The sequence below is a fragment of the Pseudonaja textilis genome, chromosome 1 (assembly GCF_049901715.1).
Source record: "Pseudonaja textilis isolate UNSWEBS1 chromosome 1, rPseTex1.2, whole genome shotgun sequence".
NCBI classification, from domain to species: domain Eukaryota; kingdom Metazoa; phylum Chordata; class Lepidosauria; order Squamata; family Elapidae; genus Pseudonaja; species Pseudonaja textilis.
Genome location: NC_141990.1, coordinates 16,860,691 through 16,885,564, shown reverse-complemented (window position 1 = coordinate 16,885,564; position 24,874 = coordinate 16,860,691). Strand labels below are relative to the sequence as shown.

General features: G+C 39.5%; 1 protein-coding gene across 6 annotated transcripts in view; it reads left to right on the top strand.

Annotated features, from left to right (window-relative positions):
- Positions 1-24,874, top strand: part of CUX1 (cut like homeobox 1) — a 335,407-nt gene that overhangs the window by 171,271 nt on the left and 139,262 nt on the right. For all 6 annotated transcript variants that reach the window (XM_087926771.1, XM_087926764.1, XM_087926755.1 and 3 more), the window contains 4 exons: positions 6,148-6,285; positions 8,184-8,307; positions 10,129-10,205; positions 11,638-11,704. In XM_087926771.1, the coding sequence (XP_087782897.1) occupies positions 6,148-6,285; positions 8,184-8,307; positions 10,129-10,205; positions 11,638-11,704 (406 nt within the window). The remainder of the gene's footprint in view (positions 1-6,147; positions 6,286-8,183; positions 8,308-10,128; positions 10,206-11,637; positions 11,705-24,874) is intronic.

The window sequence follows — 24,874 nt, the reverse complement described above, 5'->3', positions numbered from 1 at the left end:
GTTTGGAGCTTAATACGAGGAGATGGTTTTAACATTCTGCTCATACTTTATTCTGTGACTGTTTTGCTTCTTTGACATTAACCTTTAATAGAGCTAAATTAAATATACATATCCTGATGAATAATTATGAGAGTGCCAACATTTTTACTTACGATATAATGCTTTCCAGGGATTTGAAAATTTATTGACTAAAGGTTTAGTCATTTTTCATTTTATAATGTAGTTGTTGGAAGGGTGTCGGAGGGAGGGAGCTGGTGGTTGATAGAAATTCGTGGTTAATTGTAGACTAGGAAAGTCCTGCTGATTTATATACTGTGTGAACCTTTCAAATGAATATACTGGATCTGCATCAGGCACACAGTATGTGTGCATCTTCGCTATTGCATCTTAGCTCCTATATTTGCTCTATTTATTTGGTCAACAGTAATTGAATTGAATGCAAGCTCTTGCCTCTGTATCTCTTCCTGGTGTTCAGTTTTGGTTTGGAAATGCTTCACTGTACATAAATGGCAACCATAAAGTTAAATGAATGATATGAAGAGATGTAATTAACTTCTTGGCATTCCCAAAACTGTTCTTCTAGTATGCCTTAAGAAATAAGCACATGTCTTGGACAATATCTATATTTTGGAATACCTTTTAGAACACCGTTTATCAAAATTCAGGGAAGTTTGCATGGGTTATTAACAGGATTAGATATGCTTGAATGATTATTTTTGAGAATGCTTCAAGAACAAGCATCTGGATCATATTAATCCCTCCTTCCATAGATTGATCAACCATCCATTGATAAAAATGCTAAAATAAAGTTGTAATACTTCAAAGGTGAGAGATTGATTGTGATCTAATATTTTGCACCATTACCTGTTTGTTAGCAGTTAAGGTATTTCAAGGTTCCCAGCTTGTTTTTGCCATCTCAGGCTTATATTGCTCTGAGAACCCACCAGTAGTACTGTTGTTTTCTCCAGGTTGGATTGTTGTTTTGATGCAGGGATGCATAGCTACAACACAAACAAGAGGCAAATCCTCTTTCTTACATTACTTAAGCAAAGAAGTAAATCTTATTTTAAAAAGATGCAGGTTTGGCCCTTGAGTTTTGTCCTAATCGTCATCTCTCAACTCTCCAGTTTACTTGGTAACATAGTCTGAGGTTGTCCCAAAGGTGCTTTTTTCAAGAGGCAACTGGACTTTCTGGTTTTTCTTTGAAGATGTTTCGCTTCTCATCCAAGAAGCTTCTTTAGCTCTGACTGGATGGTGGGGAATGTAAGAATAGACATATAGTCTAAGATTAGGCTTTCCTGAGTTTGGGAACATGTCACAGCCTCACCTAACCATTTTGTGCAAATGATCAATGCTCGAGCAACACCATAAGAGTCTTGGAGGACCTAGTGGCATGGAGGCTGAGGCACAAGCAGAATTCTCCCAACACATTTCTGCAAACAAACTTTTAGAAAGGAGCTGAGTCACCAGAAATAATGTGCTTCTCATTCTCAGATCAGAATGCCTGTCTGGAAAGATATAGAAATTTAGAGTGGGAAGAGGTTCAAACTACCACTTACTTCAGGAATCTGAATTAAAGCATTACTGACAAGTGCCTGTCCAGTTACATCAGAAGCTGTCAAACAGTCCCCAGAATTAAGCTTGCTAACCCTATCCCATCCTCTGGTAGAGCACTACAAGTCTGTCCGAATCTAAACAGGCGTGAAACAAGTATCAGATGATTATTATGAGCACAGAGAGACATAATTAATTGCATTTCTATCTTGCTTTTCACCATTTAAAAGCAGATCCAAATACAATGCGGGAGCTAACATTGAAATAGCTCCACAACATTAAGAGAAGGCACGTTCTGGTTTTTTTATCGTGTGACCATTGGGATGCTGCAATGGCCATAAGTGTAAAAAAAAACTGTCATAAGTCACTTTTTTTTAGTGCTTTGTAACTTTGAATGGTCACTAAACAAACTGTTACAGTCAAAGGCCATTTGTAATGCTAAACTATAAACTTTGGGATACTGCTGAACAGACATAGGAAGGGTTTAAGTTCTGAAAGAGGACCAAAGTCTGCATACTTCTGACTCCATCTGTCCAATCGTGCTAATTCTAAGCTCACATGAGTAGAGTAAACCTTTGCTCAATATTCTGGTTGCTTAATATCAGGATTCTGTCTTTCCCTGAATATCATCAAACTTTCCTTATCTGTACTTCCTAGAGCACAGGTGTCAAACTTGCGGTGTCACATTGCCATCGCATGATGTATCACAACGTTTTCCCCCTTCTCAGAGCTGGGGTGGGCGTGGCCTGTGTGTGATACATGTGGCCCACAGGCTGCCAGTTTGACACCTATAGCATTCATGCCTCTAACTTGGATAATAGGAACATCAATTTGGAAAACATCTTTCCCTATCTTGTTCCAGGTGTTTCTGATTTCAGGCTTACGCTAGCTTGACAGGAGCTGATCTGTTTTAACCAGCCATATCTCTAGAGTTATATGGTACTAGAAAGTCTCTAATTTAGAGGCTCTGCCTCCCCAATTTGCCACTTTTTAATTGCTTTCCAAATTCTCCCAGAGTTAAACTGTGCCTTAAAAAATTAAATCTAATGTAAGATTAATATTTTAATAGTGCTAATAATGAGGAGGGGAGGTGGAAGACTGCAAGCCTAGCCTAAAAACCACAAATGAAAAAGCAGTGTAGTTATAAACTATGCATGTGCTACAAGGACAAACAATAAGCAGATCTGCCTTTTTTTTTTTTTTTTGGCCTTGCATCATGGAGGCAATAATGTAGGAAGCCCTTGGTGTGAGCAGAGTAACACAATGCAGCACACCCTTCCTTTCTTCCCTCAACATAACTCAGTGCTGTTCTTCTGTAAACTCTGGCACTGGACTGACATGTTACAAAGTGCCCGGGCTTGCGTTTACTGTGTTAAGAGAGGTACAATGGCCTTATTATGTGTTTCCACAACTGAGGGTGGTCTGTAAAATTAATGATTGTGGCAGCTGCAAATTAAGTGAGCTCCCTAATATGTACTGTTGTTGATCCACCAAGATCAGTGTGTTTAAAATTCCTTGGTGGGAGACTAAATCTTCATAGCCATTTCACAAGTGATGCTGGCGCCCAACTGCAGCAATGTACGCAGGTCTTGTTTTATGAGACCTCCTTGGATACCAGGATTTTCCTGCGTTGATTGGCAATCTCGTAACCAACTCAGCATCTCTGTTAAATGTTCTGTAGCTTTGTGTGGCAGGTGCATTGTGGAGCTCCTTTAGGGATACTTCACAGCTTTAGACTGTTTAGATATACAGGTAGTCCTCAGATTAACAACCATTTGTTTAGTGACTGTTCGAAGTTACAATGGCACTGAAAAAAGTGACATAACCGTTTTTTCACACACTTATTGGCCGTTGCAACATCCCCGTGGTCGTTCGATCAAAATTCAGAGGCTTGGCAACTGGCATGTATTTATGACAGTTGTAGAGTCCTGGGGTTATGTGATCACCTTTTGCAACTTTCTGACAAGCAAAGGCAACGGGGAAAGCCAGATTCACTTAACAGTCATACTACTAACTTAACAACTGCAGTGATTCATTTAATAATGGTGGCAAGAAAGTCCCAAAGGTGTTTCTTCAAGAAGCAACTAGACCTTCTGGTTTTTCTTTAAAGACATTTTGCTTTCTCATCCAAGAAACTTCTTCAGCTCTGACTGGATGGTGGGGGAATGGAAGGATTTATCCCAGTGGTGGGATTCAAAAATTTTTTTACTACCAGTTCTGTGGGCGTGGCTTGGTGGGTGTGGCAGGGGAAGGATACTGTAAAATCTCCAGTCAGAGATGGGATTTGCCGATTCTCCGAACTACTCAAAATTTCTGCTACCAATTCTCCAGAACTGGTCAGAACCTGCTGAATACCACCTCTGATTTATACTTCTTGCAGACTACTGGTCATTTGCATTCTTTTAGCAGGTCGTTAAGGTCACCTGGAGGTTTATCTGTGTCATCAGGGTCACCTCAGTGGTGCAAATTGGTGTGGAGCCTTCTTGGAACTCTTGAAAGGACTGTGTTGTAGATTGGAGATAGATGAACGTTTTATCCCTCCTCCTCTGTTGAGAGAGAGCTGTTCAATATTGACATAGGTGGCCTCTTTAACCCCTCTTTCAAACCAGCTATCATCAAAATTGGCAAAACCTCAATTTGCACCACTCAGTGATGGACACAGATAAACCTCCAGGTGACCTTAAAGACCCACTAAAAGAATGCAACTAACCAGCTGTCTGCAAGGAGTACAAATCCTTCCATTCCCCATGGAATGGAATGCATTCCCCATGCAAGTCGAAGAAGCTTCTCAGTGAGAAGCAAAATGTCTTCAAAGAAATACAAGAAGGTCCAGTTGCCTCTTGAAAAAGCACCTTTGGGACAACCATGACATGGTTGACTGAGAATCTCCATAGACCAGTGGTGGTATTCGACCAGTTCTGCCTGGTTCTGGAGAGCTGGTAGGAGTGATGAGCAGCAGAGACCGAACCGGTTCTCTCCACCGCTCTGCTGTTGGGTCCGCCTGTCCCCTGGCCCAGGCTCCCATACTCACCGTTATCTGCTGAATTTGAAGCGCAGCTGCTTTGCGCGGCACAAAATAGCACCATGTGGTGGCTGCTGAAGCAACCAGGATCGTGCAGCTTGCAGGAGGCGAGTTAAAATGCCTCTGTGCCTGCGCAAATGCCTCTGCACCTGTGCAAAGTACGCATTTGGCCTGCACGTGCACTCAGTGTGTGCATGTGAGCAAAGCACGTTCACCAAGTCACGCCCACTGAACCGGTGACAATATTTGAATCCCACCACTGCCCTAGGCATGTGGCAAGAAAGGTTGTAAAAATGGGGCAAAGCATACTTAATAAGTATCTCGCTTAGCAACAGAAATTTGGAGCTCAATTGAGGTCATACAGTAAGTCAAGGACTATCTGTACTTCTTCTGAGAGTCTGGTAATCAATCACTGGAGATCTCCATCATGTACAGATGGCTGTGTACTTTGCAGCAGTCCGTGCATAGAAAATAGAGGCCAATTTGTATCTACCTCGGTGTATTCTATTAAATCTTATTTCACAAGGCCCTCTTACAACCATTCATGTTTCCAGAAAATTTCCCTCTAGCAGAATTCTGATCATTACCTATTTTATCTGGGATGGCTACACGTTATAGCATAATTTGAGGAAAGTTGATCGGTAGCAAATTATCAACTTCACTAGCTGCCATCAGCATTAGAGAACTCACAAGTTGTATAGGTCATTTTCCAGGTAGCAGCCTAGATTGGAAGAGATTCCCCCAAAGAAATCTCTAATTTCTTATTAGAAAGCTTCATTAATTTTATAGATGGTTAAATTAGGCCTGGAAAGTTCTTACTCTTTTTCTTTCATGCTTTCTGTGTAAAGGGAGCAGGCTGTATGAGGTTGAGGTAGAGCCTCAATCACATTCAAAATATACAAAAATACTAAAATAAGTAGCGCTATTTTGGAAATAGCTGTTATACTCTGAAAATCAGTGCTGTCGTTGTAGAGCTTAAAAGTTCTACTTTTCTACTCTGAAACATTTTTTCTTAAAGAAGTTTGGGAATAGTATGAATGTTGAAGAACGGCAGTCCTCTCAACTTCCAAAAGACAAAAAAGAAGACAAAATATGTTCAGGCACTACACATTAAGACTGGACTAAGGCATCTGTGGCCCTCCCAGGCATTGCTGAATTGCAGCTCCCAGAATCCCTGAATTTGGAGGCAAGCCAGTTGAGGTTTGAAGGCCAACCATTTGTCTGCTTCTGTACTGCAGGACTGCAAAGCCCCTTACGAAAGTATAATATTTAGAGTTCTTAGTTCATTACTACTAGTTTTGGGAGAGTTTGTGCTTTTCTGTTTTTGTTAAAAGGTATAGAAGATTTGCAACTATATCTCAAAAGATTGGCTTTGCTGGAGGGAATGTGGTCTGACAACATATGCACATAATTGTGTTTTCATTTGTGTGCATTTCTGTGTGCCTGTGCCTGGCCTCGTGTTTGTGTTTGCTAAAGCACTTACTATTGGTTTTTAACAAGTGCAACTTCACCAGTAAGCTTGCTCTCATGGAAAATAAAATCAATTCCAACTTTGCCTTTCTCTCCCTTAGATCCTGTTTCAGCTCTAGATCTGGGGCAGCAGCTCCAGCTGAAAGTCCAGCGCATGCACGATATTGAAACTGAGAACCAGAAACTTAGGGAAACCCTTGAGGAATACAACAAAGAATTTACGGAAGTGAAGAATCAAGGTAAGCTGAGGTGCACCAGGGAAGACCCTTTCCAATTAGGTGCAAGCCCCAAAGCTTTCCTCCACTTCAAGAGCATATTGTTCTTAAAAGTTCTAAATGTCAACTAGTTTTAATTAGGTTAATATTTAGCAAAGAACAACTAAAACCCAAAATTCTTAAGGCTCATGACCAAGAAGCAACATCTAAAAAGGAGTTTGTCAGAGGGGAGGAAAATAGGGCCAGGCTTAGTTATTGGGTGAAGTTGAAATTCAAGTTTGGTAATGCTTTAGCCCCCGTTTAGTTTAGACTCAGAGTATGACCTCAGTTTAAATCTGTTTCATAGTCAGAATTAAATTGTACTTAAACAAAAATTAGCTGATCATCTGCTCTGCTTTTTTAATATTCTGGAAGTCAATATTCAGTCAAACTCAGTGCATTAATTTATACCTTATGATAAGTACAAAATATGTGTTGTTCACAACAAAAGCTAAGTGATGCACCATTTCTCTCCAGAATAATCTTGTGATGCTACCTCTTGCAACCTTCAATGTAGTTACAGTTTGTTTATCCCTAGGGCAGAATGCAGATAGTGAAGTAATGCAAGTTACTTATTTAAGTGGATGGGAAACTGTTGAAGGTGTCTGCTATACATGGAAAGGCCATTATCTCGTGGAGTAAGCACTCATCTCCCCAAATTGCTCCAGGTTTTGTTGGAGGAGGAGGCTGAAGGAGAACTGATGAGTACACATGTACAGTATATGTGCCTTTGCAGTAAGCCATATCCTGAACCAGCAATGAGAAAAAAACTCGTTCCAGGAAAAGAATATCTTCCCAGTAGGCCTGGGATCGCCCCAAAAGTGTCCAATTCTGGTCATTATGACAGTGGGCAAATTATTTTAGTACCTGCAGGCTTGAGAGTATTCAACTGCAAAGTTGAATAACAATTTTAAACTTTTAATTCTGCAATCAGATATCAAGAATAGAGAGTTTATTTCAAAGCATTCAGTCCTTATTCGTGTGTTTTTTTCTTCCTCACAAGGAATGCAGCTTTATAACATCAGGAATAATGGGAGAAGCCCCTCCCCAATAAATTATGTGTGTGTTTTAACATTCCACATCCTTTCCATCACACATAATAATTAGCAACGTTTAGCTAAAAAAAGCAATGGTTTGAACAGTGTAGATTTGTAACTGCCTGTCCAAATAAAGATTTGTTCACTTGCTGATAAAAGCTAAGCAAAGTAAAGGAAATAATATAATGGATGCCCAGGAACAAGAAAGTCTGCTCTTCGGTCTGGTGGATTTTCCCCTAGAAAAGAAAGGGCACAGAGTGGGGTGCCCATCAACCATTCTTACACCCATTCTAACAAAAAAAAGAAAAAGAAAACTCACCCATTTGGAGGAATAGGTTCGCAGGACTGTCGCATTCAGTTAATGACCACAGTGATTCACAATGATTCACAGTGGTTCACCACAAAAAAATGTAGTAAAACTGAGTCTGGACATGTGGGTGCCTCGACTTACAACTGTAGTGGCTTATGGCTGAACATCCAGTCTATTTAGAGTCATTGATAAGGTATGACAAGGTATCGCTGCTGTTTCATTTTTCTGTGCACTCGCATTAGAAAAGCGTGTGCTATGCTTCCTGACAAAGTCCATTGATCCTGCTCAAACCTTAAACATTTAAAGTTCAATTTAGCATTTAGGGAATAAAAGTCTCCAAAGGGACTCATAGCCATTGATTTTGTGTCAGGGTTGAAGAGCTAAAGTTTTAAACCAGGCTGCTGCTGCTGCTGTTGCTGTACTTCAAGGCAGGGAGAACTCTGCTGCATTACCAGGTGTGGTGGCTTATTACTCAATTTCTTTCTCCTGTTGGCTTTTTTATGTCTCTCTCCCCCCCCCCTCCCCCATCCCCAAAGAGGTGACAATAAAAGCACTTAAAGAAAAAATTCGGGAATATGAGCAGACCCTGAAGAATCAAGCAGAGAACATTGCTCTTGAAAAAGAACAAAAGTTGCAAAATGACTTTGCTGAGAAAGAAAGGTACGACAACATACGTGTGCATACAAATAACAGCGGCTGTTGCTTGGTGGTATGGCACCAGCTGGCAATGGATTAAAATACACCCACCCACTCTGGGTCCTTTCCACCCCTTCTCCCTATCCTTTTTTAAAATCTGAGTCTGACTTTAGCATCTCAAATAGAACGTGAAATCAGTATGTATATCTCCTTCTAGTATTATTGTTGCTAATGTGACTATTCTAATTACTTTATGTCTTTTTGACGTCTTTTGAATATTCTGAGCATTTGATAGAAACACTCCTGGATATGAATAAAACACAAATCTTGGCAAGGCAGTGGAAGCTCAAAGTTGTGATAGAATCAAGCAATTCATAAGTCAAATACATAAGTAAATAATCAACCAGCAAACAATTATATTATATTTGAAAAGTTTGGTAAATTACCACATTCCTAAAAATTGAAGTTTGAATATGTTGGGAAACGTAATTTCTGGAAATATGTTCTAAATCTGCCCTCATGCCTATTTTATCTTCATGTCCTGAGTGAGGATCCAGGATCTTTGCTTTAAAAGTTTGTAAATCAGCTGGCTGTAGCTCAGTATCATGGCATAAATATTTGTCAAATTAACTCCCGTTACCCTGAGCTACAAGTAAGCTGAACCATGCTTTTATGTGATGGTCTCTTTGCCTATCCAGGCAATCAGCTTCTCCCACTTAATTGCTTGGCCATTAGGGTTTCATGTTGAACTCCTGTGAGAGATGGGTGGCACATTGAGGTGGCCTCATAATAAATGCCTAATGATGTGGAATTTCTACACAGTAAATCTGGTGGAACATTTTGAAAGGTTGAGCTAAAGTGCAAACAATGCCTCTATACTGGCTCCACTTTTGGTTGTTCAGAGCAACCCAATTTTAGAAAGAGAAGAACTCTCTAGGATAGATCAGTGCAACTTTTTCAGATGCAGGGCTCATGGCACAGACTGGCATGCTAAAGGCTGAGGGCCCAATGCCAGAACAAAGAAGTGGGCAGAGTGGGGACAGAAAACTGAACATTACTTAAACTTTTGGTTGAATACGATGAAATACAATTTCACATAAGTGAATGTTGTGATTTTCCCCTCCTGCCTTATTAAAAATTAAAATTTCAAAGAGGTGCTCTGGGAGAATAGCCAAAACATTTGAAGACATTGTGCACCCTTTCCTCTTTTACCCATGGGCCATTTCTGTGGGCCTTTTGTCCCTTTGGTTAATTTTTTCCAGATTTATTATGAGAGGTTTTGTTTAATAGAAATTGTGAGAAAATATGCTGGTGTTTCATGATAGCGTGAATGAAGTAGTGATGACTATATAGTCTGAAAGGCCACCGTCTATTTTTCTAGATTGCATCCATTTAGCCCAAAAGCTCATCACTGCTCCAAGAGAACATTGTAAGGTATATTCAAAGAAGATAACTTGTTATTAGAAAGGAAAAAAATTGTGTCACATAATGCACTCATAATTCATAAGTTCCATCGAAAGGTTATCTTCTTCCAACTAAGGCAGGGGTGTCAAACTTGTGATGATATGTCATCACATGACATGTCACAACTTTTTCCCCTTTGCTAAACCAGGGATGGGCGTGACCAGCGCATGATACATCCGGCCCACAAGCTGCAAGTTTGACACCCCTGAACTAAGGGATTCCTGTTCCCCCAGTAGGAAGATTCCTTTGTGGTATTTCCATGTGTGAAACTGTGTTTATTGTTTATTCTAAACACGCACCCACCCCACATACACCAATATATCCTGCAAGAATTGAGTATATTTTCAGTTTCTTGGTTTTAATGTAGTTCTCTGTTTACAGAATGTTGCAAGAGACACAAATATCAACGGCCTCAAAGCTGGAGGAAGCTGAACACAAACTGCAGACGTTACAAACAGGTTGGCTGATTTTCCCCCTTCTGTGACTGATAACAATGGAGAAAAATAAGGGAGTGGGGGTAGGCTTGTAAATTCATCCATGCAAGGGATGCTTCAACATTGCTTCTTTACATTTTGAAACTGTTATAGAAGCTGGTTGATCAATGTTCACTAAAGGTAAAAAAAAGTGAGAAAAAACATCATATTCTAAAATCATTCTTATTAAAATCTAAGAAGAAGAATTCAAATGAGGAAAGAGAATTGGGGATGAGAGCATTTGGACCCACAGCTCATTGTTTATCTTTTAGGAGTGACATAAGAACTGTTAAGAACTATTCCCCAGCAAACTGGCTAGGGAATTCTGGGAATTGAAGTCTGTTCATCTTCAAGTTGCCAAGCTTGAAGAGACACTGCTGCAGACCTTAGCAGGGATCCTCATCAACATCTCTAGCTACTGCATGAACAAGCAAACTTTAGGCAGCCGATGCAGACCACTGATTTGAGAGAATGAAAGTAGTTCAAAGGTCTTAGGCCATAAATGTTGTTGAAACAACTTGCCCTATATTTTTCCAGAGTGGAAGGCTTCTCTTTTCTGCATTCCCGACTGAAATCTTTATGCTGATTTGTGGATGCTTTTAGGGCCAAAGATGAATGTGTTACAGCAATATGTGTTTTTGTATTGCATCCTATATATGGAAAGAATATAATATAAGGAATTTATCCTCACATCAGCAAAAATGTGTGAATGTCTGTAGCAGCAAGTATACATTTCTTAGTAATGTAATGGTGGTCAGGACTGACAGCCGACTGTTGTCTCAGGAGAGCACTTGAGATCCTTGGAGCCATTAATGGCTTCAGGTGGAGAGAGATGCCTTAAACAGTACCTGTCTCATCTCCGGATCACAGAGAAATTTGGAGCGAAGTGAAGAAGTTCTCTGACTTTGCCCTGAGTAGATGCTGTAGAAGGATTTTTCATTCAGAAAAGAAATGAATGCCTTTTCTCCTGCCCATCCTTTTCTATCAGAGTTTGTTTCTAGCTTAATCACCTTATGCTCGCCTACCATATTTGCGCTTCTGTCCCCATTACCTTCCCACTTGAAGTTGAAACAAGTCCCTGGAGAACTGTGAAGAAGGAATTCAAGCCACAAGAGCCCGTCTATAAATGACATATAGCTTCACTAGATAAAGCAGGGCGGAAAATCCAGAAACTTTGACCATTTGTGAAAAAGAATGGTGGTTGGCTTTGGGTTCTTTGTGCGTCTCTGTCTATTTTCTAAAGAAAAGAATTCAAAAATGCTTTTAAGCATTGTTTCTCTGCCATATGATTTTGTTTGGTCAGGAAGAAGGCTTAATGTAAGATGACTTTTCAGAAAGAGAACAATTCATAGCTCAATAGTAATTGAGTAGCCGCTGCTGCTTTTTAAAAAAACATTTCTTTTTTCTTCTTCTTTAGCCTTGGAAAAAACACAGACAGAATTATTTGACCTGAAGACAAAATATGATGAGGAAATGACAGCAAAGTAAGATCTTTCAACTCCTGTTCAGCACATATGACTTGTGTTAACCTTCTGCCTCTGAGGGCAAGGGTAAATACAGATAATTCTTGAGTTACAACAGTAATCGGACCTGGAATTTCTGCCGCTAAATGACATAGTCATAAAGCATGACTTTATGTGATTGCATTGTTTAGCAGTAGCAATCCTGGCACTCCCCATTGCTCTTGTTAACCAAATTCCACTTATTTGCCAAGGATCCATCCCAATCGAAGCCATTTCAGATTTGATTCATCCCAGCTCCGAGCCTCAGTTTTTCCAATTCTGGGAGTTGAAGTCCACATTATGTTACAATTGCCAAGGTTGAGAAACTGTGATCTATGTTCAATCTTGTCCTGATTGAGTGTCTGAGGAAAAAACATGGGTAAGATCACCAAAATGTTTTTCCCTAGAACTTCTCTTAAAATGTCTGTGGAGAAAGATTCTCAGTCATCCTGGTCATAGTTGACTCAAAGGTGCTTTTTCAAAAGGCAACTGGACTGGATTTTTCTTGAAGAAGGAAAAAAAAAAAAGACATTATACTTCTCATCCAAGAAACTTCATCAGCTCAGGTCATTGATTCAGAACCAATGAAGCTTCTTGGATGAGAAGCGAAATGCCTTCTTTTTCTTCCTCAAGGAAAAAAACAGTCCACTTGTTTGTTTGAAAAAGCACTTTTGAATCAACTCTCTTGAAAATGAAGCTGTGTGATGACATAAGGCTTGCTGCAATAGAGAAAATGTGGCAACCACTTGGAGAACTATAACAAAGTTTCTGTAAAACAGGTGGCAGCCAAAACAGCTAACCCAGTTGGGCTATTTCTGAGCCCCGTTTCATTTTATCCTGATCTTTGAGTTAACAGTTCTCCTAGGAAAGCAGTTCAGTATAGCTCTATATGTGCTTGCTGATTTGCTTGTTGAGACCAGCCTTTCCCAATGTGCTAGATGACAACTTAAATCATTGGCTACGCACGTATGAGAGTGAGTGATGAGACCTATTCTCCAGCACATCTGGAGGTTTACACCATTTGTAGCCACTATGTCTCCCCCATCTGCCAGCCTTCAATAAAAGAAAAATTGATTGTGGTTTTCATTCTTGAGTGCATAATGAGTCTGGGGTAAAATTGTGTTTGGGAGTGGACTTGCATAATGGAGAGTGTATTAGAGACATAATGGTGTTTGAAGGATGCTGTTCTCTTTCAGGTTTTTTTTTGTCAGAAATTGAGCAGACAGGTTCTTCAGTGAGAGGAACAAAAGAAGCAGGACAGCTGCAGCAGCAAAATGCCTTAATTTCTATGGAGCCCAGGCAGGGCAATGACATCAGGCCTAGGTTAAACTCTTCTAAGAATCCTTTGCAGTATATAGTATTTGGAAAGTATTCTTGGAAATGTGGCAAACGAGGGATTGTACAGTGACCTTTTGTCAGCTGCAGGAATGAGAAGTCGATAGTGACTTTATCTCTTCTCCCCCTTTTAAAAAATGTTTTTAATAGGATCACTTCCAGTTTTGGAACTGGTATTCAGAACAGTTTCAGGACAATCCATCCCCCATTTTGAGATTCAAAATGTAAACAAAACAAAAAAAATAAAAAGTAGAGAAGATACAATGGCAAGGGGCTGGGCTGTTTTCTTAAACTGTTGTTTTACTGTCCAGATAGAAAACTGCCAGGATTTTGAGGATTTTTTTTTTTTTGTAAGGACATTTAAAGATGCTCTATTATTTCAGTTTTGTGAGCATCCTAAGGTGAAAAGCAGTATAAAAACTCTGAATTCTAGCAGTGCCGTTGGGGAGAAATTTTTCTAAAATGAAAATGATGGTGATGAGTTCAGCCGTGTGCACTTTAGAAAATTTGGGATGCACAGTTTACAGCCCCCAAAACTTGGGTATGGTTCCAAGAAGCCTAAGCTGCTGACTAGTAATTTTAATGTGCTCAGGGTGAAAAATCAATAAGCAATATTAAGCCATAGTTAATTTTTACATTCTGGGCTCATTCACCCACTATGTAGCACTATGGTCTCTGATCCCAAGCATCTCTCAGCTCAAACATAGTTACATGTGTCTGTTTATATACGGTGTGTGTGTGTGTGTGTGTGTGTTTTTGTTTTAAGTTTTCGCGAGTACTTACATGTATGGTATTCAGCTTTGTTCGGGTATTTTCCCACGTCATTGTAGTTGTGCTTTTAAAGTTGTAGCAATGTTTCGGCAGAATCTCATCTGCCATCATCAGGCTTCTGTATTGTGTCTGTCTGTGAGTCAGGCCCCCACAGTTGTTTCAGTTTTAAATTTGGGGCTAGCCTACTGCTGTGCCAGAATGGTTTTTTCTTCATCCCGATTGGTTGGGAGTCTTGGTTTGTGTTTATTGGTCTTGGAGTTTGCTGTGTTCTGCTTGATTGGTGTTTCTAATATCTTCTGTGTGTTTTGTAGCTTTCTTTTTTGTCTTGATTGGCTGGCAACATTGTGTTTGCTGTATTGGAGGCTTTTAGTGCGTCTTGGCTCCGAGTAAATGGACGGCTATCATTTATTAGGAAGCTAGGTTTCATCTGGGTGCTTGATAGCCGTCCGTTTACTTGGAGCCAAGACGCACTAAAAGCCTCCAATACAGGAAACACATTGTTGCCAGCCAATCAAGACAAAACAAAAAAAAAGCTACAAAACAGACAGAAGATATTAGAAACATCAATCAAGCAGAACACAGCAAACTCCAAGACCAATAAACACAGACCAAGACTCCCAACCAATCGGGATGAGGAAAAAAAACCATTCTGGCACAGCAGATGGCTAGCACCAAATTTAAAACAGAAATGGCTGTGAAAGTCTGACTCACAGAAGAACACAATACAGAAGCCTGATGATGGCAGATGAGATTCTGCCGAAACGTTGCTACAACTTTAAAAGCACAACTACAATGACGTGGGAAAATACCCGAACAAAGCTGAATACCATATATATAAATACCCGTGAAAACTTAAGAAAACATACACACATACATACATACACACACACACACACACACACACACACACACACACACACACATATGTTTTAAGCACTTATGATGGCATTAGCCTACCCTTTTTCCTCTCTCCCCTGTTTTGTTCAGGCTGTGTGAGTGCTAGGGCAAGTTTTTTTTGTCCGTGGGACTTGGTAGTACATCACAGAAATAGTAGATAATTTCAAAGAACAACAACAACAATAATAATAATAATGAAGAAGCTAAAGAGTTCTGGAACGTTAGAATTAAAACAGACAGGCATCCCAGACTTAACAATTGTTGATAAGAAAGACCCTCCCAAAAAAGTCTGGATAATGAATGTGGCGGTACCAGGAGAAGCAGAAGAGAAGAGAAAGTACTGGAGAAGATAAAAAAAAATAAAGACCTGCAAATAGAACGACTGGCAAAAGAAAGCACTCCTTGGGTGCAGTCCCAAAACAACTGGAGCACCTTTGGCATTGATAAAATCACCATTGGTCAGTTGCAAAAGGCAACTTTACTTGGAATAAATGATTTTTTCTGTTTGAATCGCAATAATACGCGCACAAACAACCGTTTTAAACTCAGTGTAAACCATTCTAAGCTTGACAGAAAAAAATACAATTTTTGTAACAGTTGTCAAAGTCTGGAACGCTCTATCTGATTCAGTTGTCTCAGCTACAGATTTTCAGTTTTAATCACAAATTGACTTCTGTGGACCTCACTTCATATTTAAGAGGTCCGTAAAGGGGGTGTACCTAAGTGCACTAACATGCCTATCATCCCTGTCATTTTATTTTTATATTATTCATGGTTTCGTTTTCGTTTGACAAGTTATAAATAAAATAAATAAATAAATAAATAAAATAAATAACTTATATCCTACGACAGTACCTTATCACCCTCAAATAACAATAGCTGCCTATCCCAGGGCCTTGGGAAGGACTCAATAGCTGGATAAAAATGCCAAATCCAGTCTAAACATCTGGCTGACTGCATGACGGTCCAAGTAATAATACTTTTGGTATCTTTGTTGATATATGCTAACAATTAAGATTTTCACCATTGTGCTAGGCCTTTGACCTTTTTAATTCCCAATTATGTTGAACGTGGGGTTTTGTTTTTTTTAATCCCTTATTTAGTAAGCCAATTCATGGCCTAAATATGCAATATTAACTGCTTACTAGAAACTAATATCCTTTCCCTGCTCTTTAGGATGATTGTTATTCTTAGTTGTTTTGTTATTATTTAATAATACCTGTGAACAAACTCTTGCAAGCTGTCCCTCTGGTCTCTAGAAATGAAGGTGTTAATGGCCAGAATAAAAATGGCTTTCCAGCATGTCAGCTGGGTTCTCAGAAGCTGAAATCGACAAGACGCCATCAGTAAAGTTTTCCATGTGTAGGCTTGAAATAAAATGTAATTAGGGCTTTATGTGCAGAACAAGGGTCCATTGATGACTACAGCTGGTCTTTGTTTTCTTCTGTCACTGAGTGTGGGAGGTAAAAAAAAGTGGTCCTCTTCATGTTTATTAATGCAGGATTCCTGAGACAAATGGCAAGCACAGTTTAATGTTTGTTGGAACATGGAGGGGCTTGCCAAAACAGTTGTGTAAGAGAATTTCAAGGTTTTCAGATTGCGGCTGTTCCCAAATTTAAAAAAAAATCAGATGGTGGAGCTGTATGTTTCCATACCAGAGGCAAGCTGAGCAGGAGAAAGAGGTAGCAGAAAGGGTGACTTGTTTAGAGCAGTGTTTTCCCAACCTTGGCCACTTGAATTCTGGGAGTTAAAGTCCATACATCTTCAAGTGGCCCAAGGTCCAAGGTTGAGAAACACTGGCTTAGAAGGAAGCGAGAGTGAGAAGGAGAGTATGCACCAAATTGATGTGAAGAGTGGATCAGAAGGGAAAGATACGGTTGATTTGATTTCCAGATAATGGACAGGAAAGGGGCATAGTTGCTCAACTGGCAATCAGTTTTGCAGGCAGAAGAACCCAGGTTTAACTTTGACACCTCAAGACGTAATCAAGAAAGATCATTCTTTGACTCAGACTTCGCAGCACGCTACTTAGTCAAAATACAGGTAGACTTACAACTTCGACTTAACAACCAAAATTGAGCCCAAAATTTCTGTTCCTAACTGAGATATTCGTTAAGTGAATTTTGCCCCATTTTACAACCTTTCAGGCCACAGTTGTTATATGAATCACTATAGTTGTTAGCTTGGTAACATGGTTGTTAAGTGAACCTGACTTCCCCATTGACTTTGCTTGTCAGAAGGTCACAAAAAGAGTCCACATAACCCCAGGACACTGCAACTGTTATAAATATGAACCAGTCACCAATTATCCGAAGTTTGTGACCAAGGGAATGCCATAACAGTCATAAGTGTGAAAAATGGTCATAAGTCACTTTTTTCAGTGCCATTATAACTTTGAATGGTCACTCAACAAATTGTAAATTGAGGACTACCTGTAGACAGTGGGTGGGATACATGAGCTGATTTCCAAGTTAAACAGGGATCAGCAACCTTTTCAATAAATGAAATGGCTGAGATTTTCAGTGCAAAGTTTTCTGAATGGCTGCCATTCAGTTGCAAACCCTACAGTTTTAAGGATGATCAACATATGTGTAAATCGTTTAGTAGTCCTGTCTTCATTCATTCTAGAGAACACAGCTCAATATTTGGAACATTTATCTTAACTATGAATCTTTTTAACGGATTTTGTATGAAATAATTTCTCTTTCTTTGAAGTGCTTTTACAGTGGTAGCTGTCATTAACTGGTTCCAAGAGACACGATGAGTACCAAAAATGATTTTTCCCATAAGGAATAAAGCATTAGTCATGAAGTAACCAACACCGACAATTTTTAGCTTGCATGTCAAGTACCAAACAAATGAAGAGTACTGGGACAAAATCTTTGTGTTAAGAGTGCATCGGATACCAAATTTGACGAGTTTCAAAGCAGTCGAGTACCAACATACCACTGTACTTACAGTACTCCAGTACAGTATTGAGGTTAATACTGTTATCTCTAGCCTGCCTAAAATATCAGGACCTAACCATGGTTTAAACATCTGGAAGGGCTTCAGATTTCTACAGTACAGAACAGGAGGCAAATTAGTTGCAGAGTTCATACATCATAGCAAACTCATGTAACAGCAACATCTGGACAAAAAACACAAGGAAGGAGGACTTTATGAATATGATAAGAGGAAGCAGGTTGTAAGCCAAGTCACTAATAGAACAGAGGGATTGTGGTTTATCATATCTACAATTTGAACTGTAGAAATCAGATCTATTTTACATAGCTTATCTGACTGAACTGGCTCAACAAGCTATTTGTAGAAATGTTGCAACACTTAAATGAGTTGTATAAATAATTTTTTAAAAATAATTTCTTGGTTTATCCAAGGACAGTCAGAAACTATAGCGACCAGGAAAAAAAATATTTTGTAGCGGGGTCTTGGTGGTGTTTCAATTCTCAATACCCTGGCTGTTTAGATTTATGATTTTTCAGAACTAAAATGACATATATGTTTGCTGGTTATAATAGAAATGTTGCTAAGAACCTGCCAATAGTGGCGATCATACAGTCAAAAAGGGATCAATGGAGTTATCTCCCAATCTGGAGAATTCCAGTTTGTTGTGTGCTTGAGAGCAAATTTTACATTTCCCCTTTTAACTGTCAGATTCTCCTTGTTCAGATGTTTCTCATTTTTTTCCACCCCTCTGTGCACATATGTTCACTTGACTTCAATTTCTGAAGCCCTGTGGTAATGTTTCTTTCGTTAAAAGCTTAAAATGCCGATTTTTTTTGAAGTACATTCAGTTTTGTTTTTACAGTGTTTCACCTGAAGATTTATAATTTTATGAGGAGCTGGTCGCCTAAACCACAAGCTCTCCACAAATCATGTCCAAATTCCCCTATTTTGCATACAGCACCAATAAGCCAGTATTATGTGAGCACTGGAGTATATCTCCACTCTTCCTTCCTCAGGTTCTCTCTTGTGTGCCCTCTTTCACAAACATTTTCTGCTGTTGCTTGGTCACTCTTGTAAAGTGTACGTGCATCTGTGTACACATTTTATTTCAGGGTATCTATTTCTCTGTACATGTATACAGACAAACAGAGGGATAATTATAGTGGCAAGCAAACTTTAATCAGCAGCACAACTTCTAAATATGTTCTGCATCTGTAGATGCTGTTTACTATACAGTTTAATGACTTCAGTCACAGGATGACAATATTATTAAGCATAAATGTTTGGTCCTTAATCTGAAACTGAAAATGGGATGGGAATAATAATATCATAAGAACATGGCTTGTTCCATATTGTAAGTTCCTGTTGATGTGCTCTTGTGTGTGTACATGTACATACATAACATGTACATGCATTCTTTTCTTCTTCCACCCCTTCCTCCCATCCAAGAAAATGTAAAAACCACTGAGTATAGCCGGCTGTCTCAAATTCTGGAGACTCCCTGCAAACGAACTTTCGAATTAGAAAAGGTTTCCTTCCTGAAACAAAAGGGAGTGGGATGGACCCCTTTTGATTTGTTTCATGGTTTGCCTTTTTTCTTTCCTCAGCTGCTGGTGGTTAAGAAATATCTCCAATTACCAATAAGTATGTGGCAAGACGTCACATACTTTGCCACCAGTGTTCCTCTTTGGCCACAGCTGAGGACTGTGGCAAGCCCGAGACATGCATTTTTAATGCAGAACTTAATACCCTGGTCTTGCAGTATAGCAGTTGTGCAGCCCTCTCTGGAGCTTTCAGATTTAAGGCTTGAATGAACAAAGCCCAGGCTCAGGGTAGTCCGCATGAGCCAACATTAACCCTTGCCTCCACAATGTAGAACAGTAAATTTCCCTAGAAAGAAAGGGCCGGAGAACATTTCCAGTGGCTTCTGTGTTGAATGCTCACATTTCAGCAATGTAAAATTGATTGCATTGATACCTTTATCAACTGCTATATTCTTTTAGAACATTTCCTTCCTTTTGAACTGCTAGATTTCTCCCCCACAAGAAGTATAGGGCTTATGGAGGGCTGAATGTATGCAAAAGTCTTCTATTGAATCAAACCAATAGTGTATTTTCCACTGAGTTTCCACATCCCTTCAAACAATTTGGATTCTTCACTTGGCACTAGTCTACTCCTATAACAAGATCCAGTACTTTCATTGGGGATGTTGCTTTAAGAATATCATCATAGGGACTAATAACCCTTTAGAGTTCTTCCCCCCCCTTTCCTTCCTTTGTTGTACTTTTATTTGTGTATCTAATGAAGAATGAGAATTACGAACTATAGACATTATTAGAAGTGTAGTTGCCTTAGTCTGTCACAGCAAAGTTAACAGATAGTCAGGTGACACCTTAAAGCAGGGGTCTTCAAACTTGACAGCTTTAAGACTTGTGAACTTCAACTCCCAGAATCCCTCCTCCAGTCATGTTAGGAATTCTGGGAGTTGAAGCTCACAAGTCTTAAAAGTTGCCAAGTTTGAAGACCCTTGCCTTAAAGATTTAGTAAATTGTCCAGATGTCCATCATGGTTGCAACCTTGGCTTTTCTAGTTCATCTTTGCTGCATTTAACATACTTTCATCCTTGCCTTCTCCACTACATTAAAGTCCTTGAAAGTTTGTATGAAACATCTTTTGGGGTTAATAGGGGCAAGATTTCTTTAGAGCAACATTTCCAAAGATGCACAAACTTCTAAAACACCAGTCCCAAATTAGATTAACAAAAAAAGAGGATATATTTTTCATCAGTCTTTCCAGCCGATGGGAATATGGGACAAACGTAGAATTGCACCTTAATGGCTTTTATCTGCACATGAAAAATGTCCCATCTTGGTAGGAATTAGCATGAAGGGCTTTTTGGCATCCCCATTACAAAACTATGTTCACTAAAAATTCCAGATTTTATTATTCCTCTAAATTGGTGTAACTCAACCTCAGCAATAAGTCGGGTGGACTCAACCCAGAAATTTGGGGCTAAGCTGTGGGCATAAGTTGAGGACTGCTGTAAATTATACATTTATAGCATCAGCAAATTTCTTATTGTTATTTTGGGTTGATAACTCAAAAATTAGTTTATAATTCCAGCTACTTTTGTACCCACACCTGTGTGTACAATACCTTTGTAGGGACAAATCTTTAGTTCAGATGCACTCACCTGCATAGATAATAAAATCTCTGGAAATAGTGCAAGGTATCTCCAGAAATAATTCCAGGTGTTGCCTTTTCAGCCACACAGCTAATATGTTAACAACTTCATAAGACAAAAGACAAAGAGAGAAAAGATACATCTGTAGAGTTCCCATCCATAATGGTAAAATGAGTTTTATGCATTTAAAAATGTGATAGAGAGAGATGTTAACTTTAGAGAGTCAGACTGGGTACAAAACAGGCTGAGGTGTTAATGGCACTCGCAAAGGATTTATTCTTGAGCAGTGTTTAAAGTGTTTGCCTTGAGCCCTTTTAAATCACACATACATTTTCAAGTGATATCCCAGAAATACATTTGTGCTCCTTCTTAAATCACAGCAAGGGCTTGTGTTCCAGCCAAAAAGCTTTCCCATGAGACCAGCAGGGCAGGGAGAAAAATAATAGTATAGTAATAATAATAAAAAGGCTGTTAAGAAAAGACCCAAAATTTTTTTTTTGTCTGGACAGGAAAACTCCTTCAGAAGCTCAGTTAATGGGTTACAATCAGCCCTCAGAAAAGGCCTGAGAAGTTCGGCTTTCTTCATAAAGGAATTGGCAAGAGTTTTGCCCTATTTCCTGACCCCAATTGCAGTTGTTTCCAAGTTGGATCATAAAATTCTTCCTGACATCACTGAACTCAGGAATTCTGTTTTTGCAACAGGAAGGTGCTCTGATTTGAATCAAATTATTGGGGGGAGGGGATTGTCACTTTTTTTTTTTTTTTTGCTGTGTCATTTCCTGACCAAAATCTTTCTCCTCTTTTCTGAGTATAGAGCTACATGTAATATGCCCACATCTCTTGTTAGCTTAAGTAGAAGGAAAAACAAGACCATGTTCTTCTAATGGCAGTTTTGGCCACAGATCATATGTGGGAGAATGTGAAGGAGAAGAACATTTTACCGACACCAGACTGATCAAAATCTGACTTAATGGTATTTTTAAGAGCAGCTTTAATCCTTCAAAAGAGAACACAGGGTCTTGCAAGTCATTTAATCCAGATTTGATCTTCATCTTAACTCTCTCAACTGATAGGCTGGTGTAACTTTCCTTGCCTGACCATAATGGCTGAGAAATGTTGAGGAGAACTTTAGCCCAACACATCTGGGCAGAACTGTGTGAAGGTTGAGTTAACACAGAGTAGCAGATTAAGGAGATAACATTGTCAGTGAAGATTAGAGTTATTTGGGGCCATTTGCACCATTTTTGAATAGTGAATAGCAGCCATTCATTTATACTGAGGGGAAATAAAGCTGGAAAATACAACTGGATGAAGACAGAATTCACTTTCTGCTCATTGGACTCACCTTCTTATATAACATTGAAAAACACTGCTCATTCATCTACATAACCCTATTTCAGATTTAATTTTTAAACGCTAGTATGTTAGAACAGGGGTCCCCACTACCGGGCCTTGAGCCCTTTAGAAGCGGGCCATAGAAGTGCTGGATGAGTGTGCACACACGTATCCCCACTCAGGCGACCAGTGCATGTGCATGTGTTCTATTTGCGCAAGTGGTGGGTGTGCTTGCCCGCCGCTTGTGCAAATGGAGCTGCGTGCGTGCGTGCATGCACGCTTGTCCACCTCTCATGCAGAACCATCCCTTCCCCTTCTCCCCCTGCCAGTCTGCAAAGGTAGGGGAACTCTGTGTTAGAGGGATAGGTCTAGTTAGGCTGCTACTGTATATTTCAATCATATGACCCAGTAGCTGAGGCAATGTTGCTCTCATGTTGTGTCTATTTTGTAATCCATAGAACCACTAGAAACTGACCTAGGGAGGTTTGTTTTTAAATGATATGATATTTGATATGATCCATAATTCTGGACTGCAAGTTGTATATTAAGAGTACACAGTGGCTCTAAATCCAGTCAACAAAAACAGTTACTAATTTTATCTAATATATTACATCGAAGCCGTTTTCTGGTTTAAGCTGGTAGTCTGCGTCATACATAATACCTAGGCGATGGCTGAACCACAATCTCTTTAACTGCTTTTAACCTGGTCTAGTTTGCTGTGCAAACTGAACCAAAAGGTTTAGTGTCTGAGTGAGATGGGGAATGTTTTGTTTCTCAGTACCTCACAAACATATAATCCACTTGGTTTTCTTCTGTTGCATGCCAGGTCAGCTCCATCCCTTGATTCAGTCCACTAATTCTAATGCAGATATCAAAAAAGTAAGGCAGCTTGAGCAAAGTGGCTTTGGCAAGGGAGGGGTTGGGCAGAATGTGTACACACACAAGGGGCCAGATTGTCTGTTCCTATCGCCATTGTTTTCATAACACTTCACAAGCAGCAAGAGAGATGGCTCAGCCAGCCAATTTATGACGAAGCCCCATAAAAGGAGGTTAGTATGGAAGAAAATCTTGCACTTGGCATTTTTAAAAATTGCACTCTGTCTTTTGTGGGTGGAGAGCAAGCCTCATTCTTAAGTTGTACTATATTCTGGTAAAATCTGCCCCGTGTGCTGGTGCACTGAGAACTAAATATTGTGCTGCTATAATCAGATTATGTTCTGTGGTATGGCAGGCTCTCTATTGTGAGCTTACAGATCATTGAGCCATCACATTCTACCATCATAATTTGGTCTGTGTTCACAAAATGCTAAAGAAACATTCTTAATTGTACTTTAAGCACATACCCAAGAAGCCTTGAAGAAGGAGCATGAAGAAAGCCTCTCCTAGCTCTAGAAGATGAAAAAGATGCAGTCTTGCCATTGAATTGACACAAGAGAATCTTTATTCCCCATAGTTTGGGTAAATTGAAACAAAAAGGAAAAAGTGGGGGTCAGGCAAGTCTTCCTGACTTGCCTTTGTTGTTTTGATCCCACGAGAAAGGTGACACTTGTTAGAATCTTCGCAATCCAGCATCATTTGCTATGTCTTTTTGTAGCCAAGAGGCAAATCTTTCTAAGAAGAGTGTGTCTTGGTGAATCAGATCAGAGCTGTCCAGTCTATTTTACTCCTATTCTGGCCACCAGTTCAGATTAACTGGTCTGTCTTTTTTAAAAAAAGTTGTAACTGTGACTATAAATGGTTGCTAAATGGGTCCACCAAATTGCTCCTAATAGTCAGTGGGGGGGAAAAAAGGTTTTGGGAGTATATTGATTTTCCGAGATGCTGCCAAACTGTCTTAGAATGGTATCTCCCCAGAGCTCCATATGGCTCCCACCCTAATGTCATTCAGAAAGTTACTCAAAACTTTGCTACTTATTCCAGCTCTTGGGGCAGAATGCTGGTTGGCTATGTAGCATTTTTGTTACATTATACCTTCTTCTGGGTACTTACGTTGTTATTGTTCTCCTTCTCTATCTCTTGTTTTTACTTTTTAAAATCTTGGTTGTGCAGAGTCATCCTGGAATTAGTCAGCCTCTAAATTGTATTAAATAAATAAAAAGGGTAGATGAGTGGTGGCACTGCTGCTTCTATCTCCTCCTCCTCTGCCTTTCTACAGATAGGTAACAACAAAGACCATTTAATACAAGCCTTGGCTCTATACGGTGTCTCACTGTTCCTCAGTGCTATTCAACAGTTTAGAAGTGGTACAGTAATATCAGACTGCAACAAAAAAGCAGACACGAATTAGAGTATTTATAAATTTTCACAACCACCTCTCACCAAAAGGTAACTTTAGTGTTTGCTATCAATGTGCTGAAAGTTCATGCAAGTTACAAATGTCTCCTGTTTCTGAAAACCTTAACAAGGAAGCAAATCACCGTTTTCTTCTTTTGGTGGGAGGCAACCTTCCTTTTATGGAGTAGAACTGTGACCATTGGAAGCTGGGGGAGGACTCTTCAGGAATGACCAGGGGTTTTTTTGGGAGGAGGGTTTAACATATATTAAATTAGCAGCTTCTTAATTTTTCATAGAAGGTCACTGTTTAATTACAGGAATTGTGCCTGTTATTTCAGCAGGTTTGTGGCTAATCATAAAAATTGCAAGCATTCCTCTGGCAGACTAGTTGTTGGAGTTGGAGCAGACAC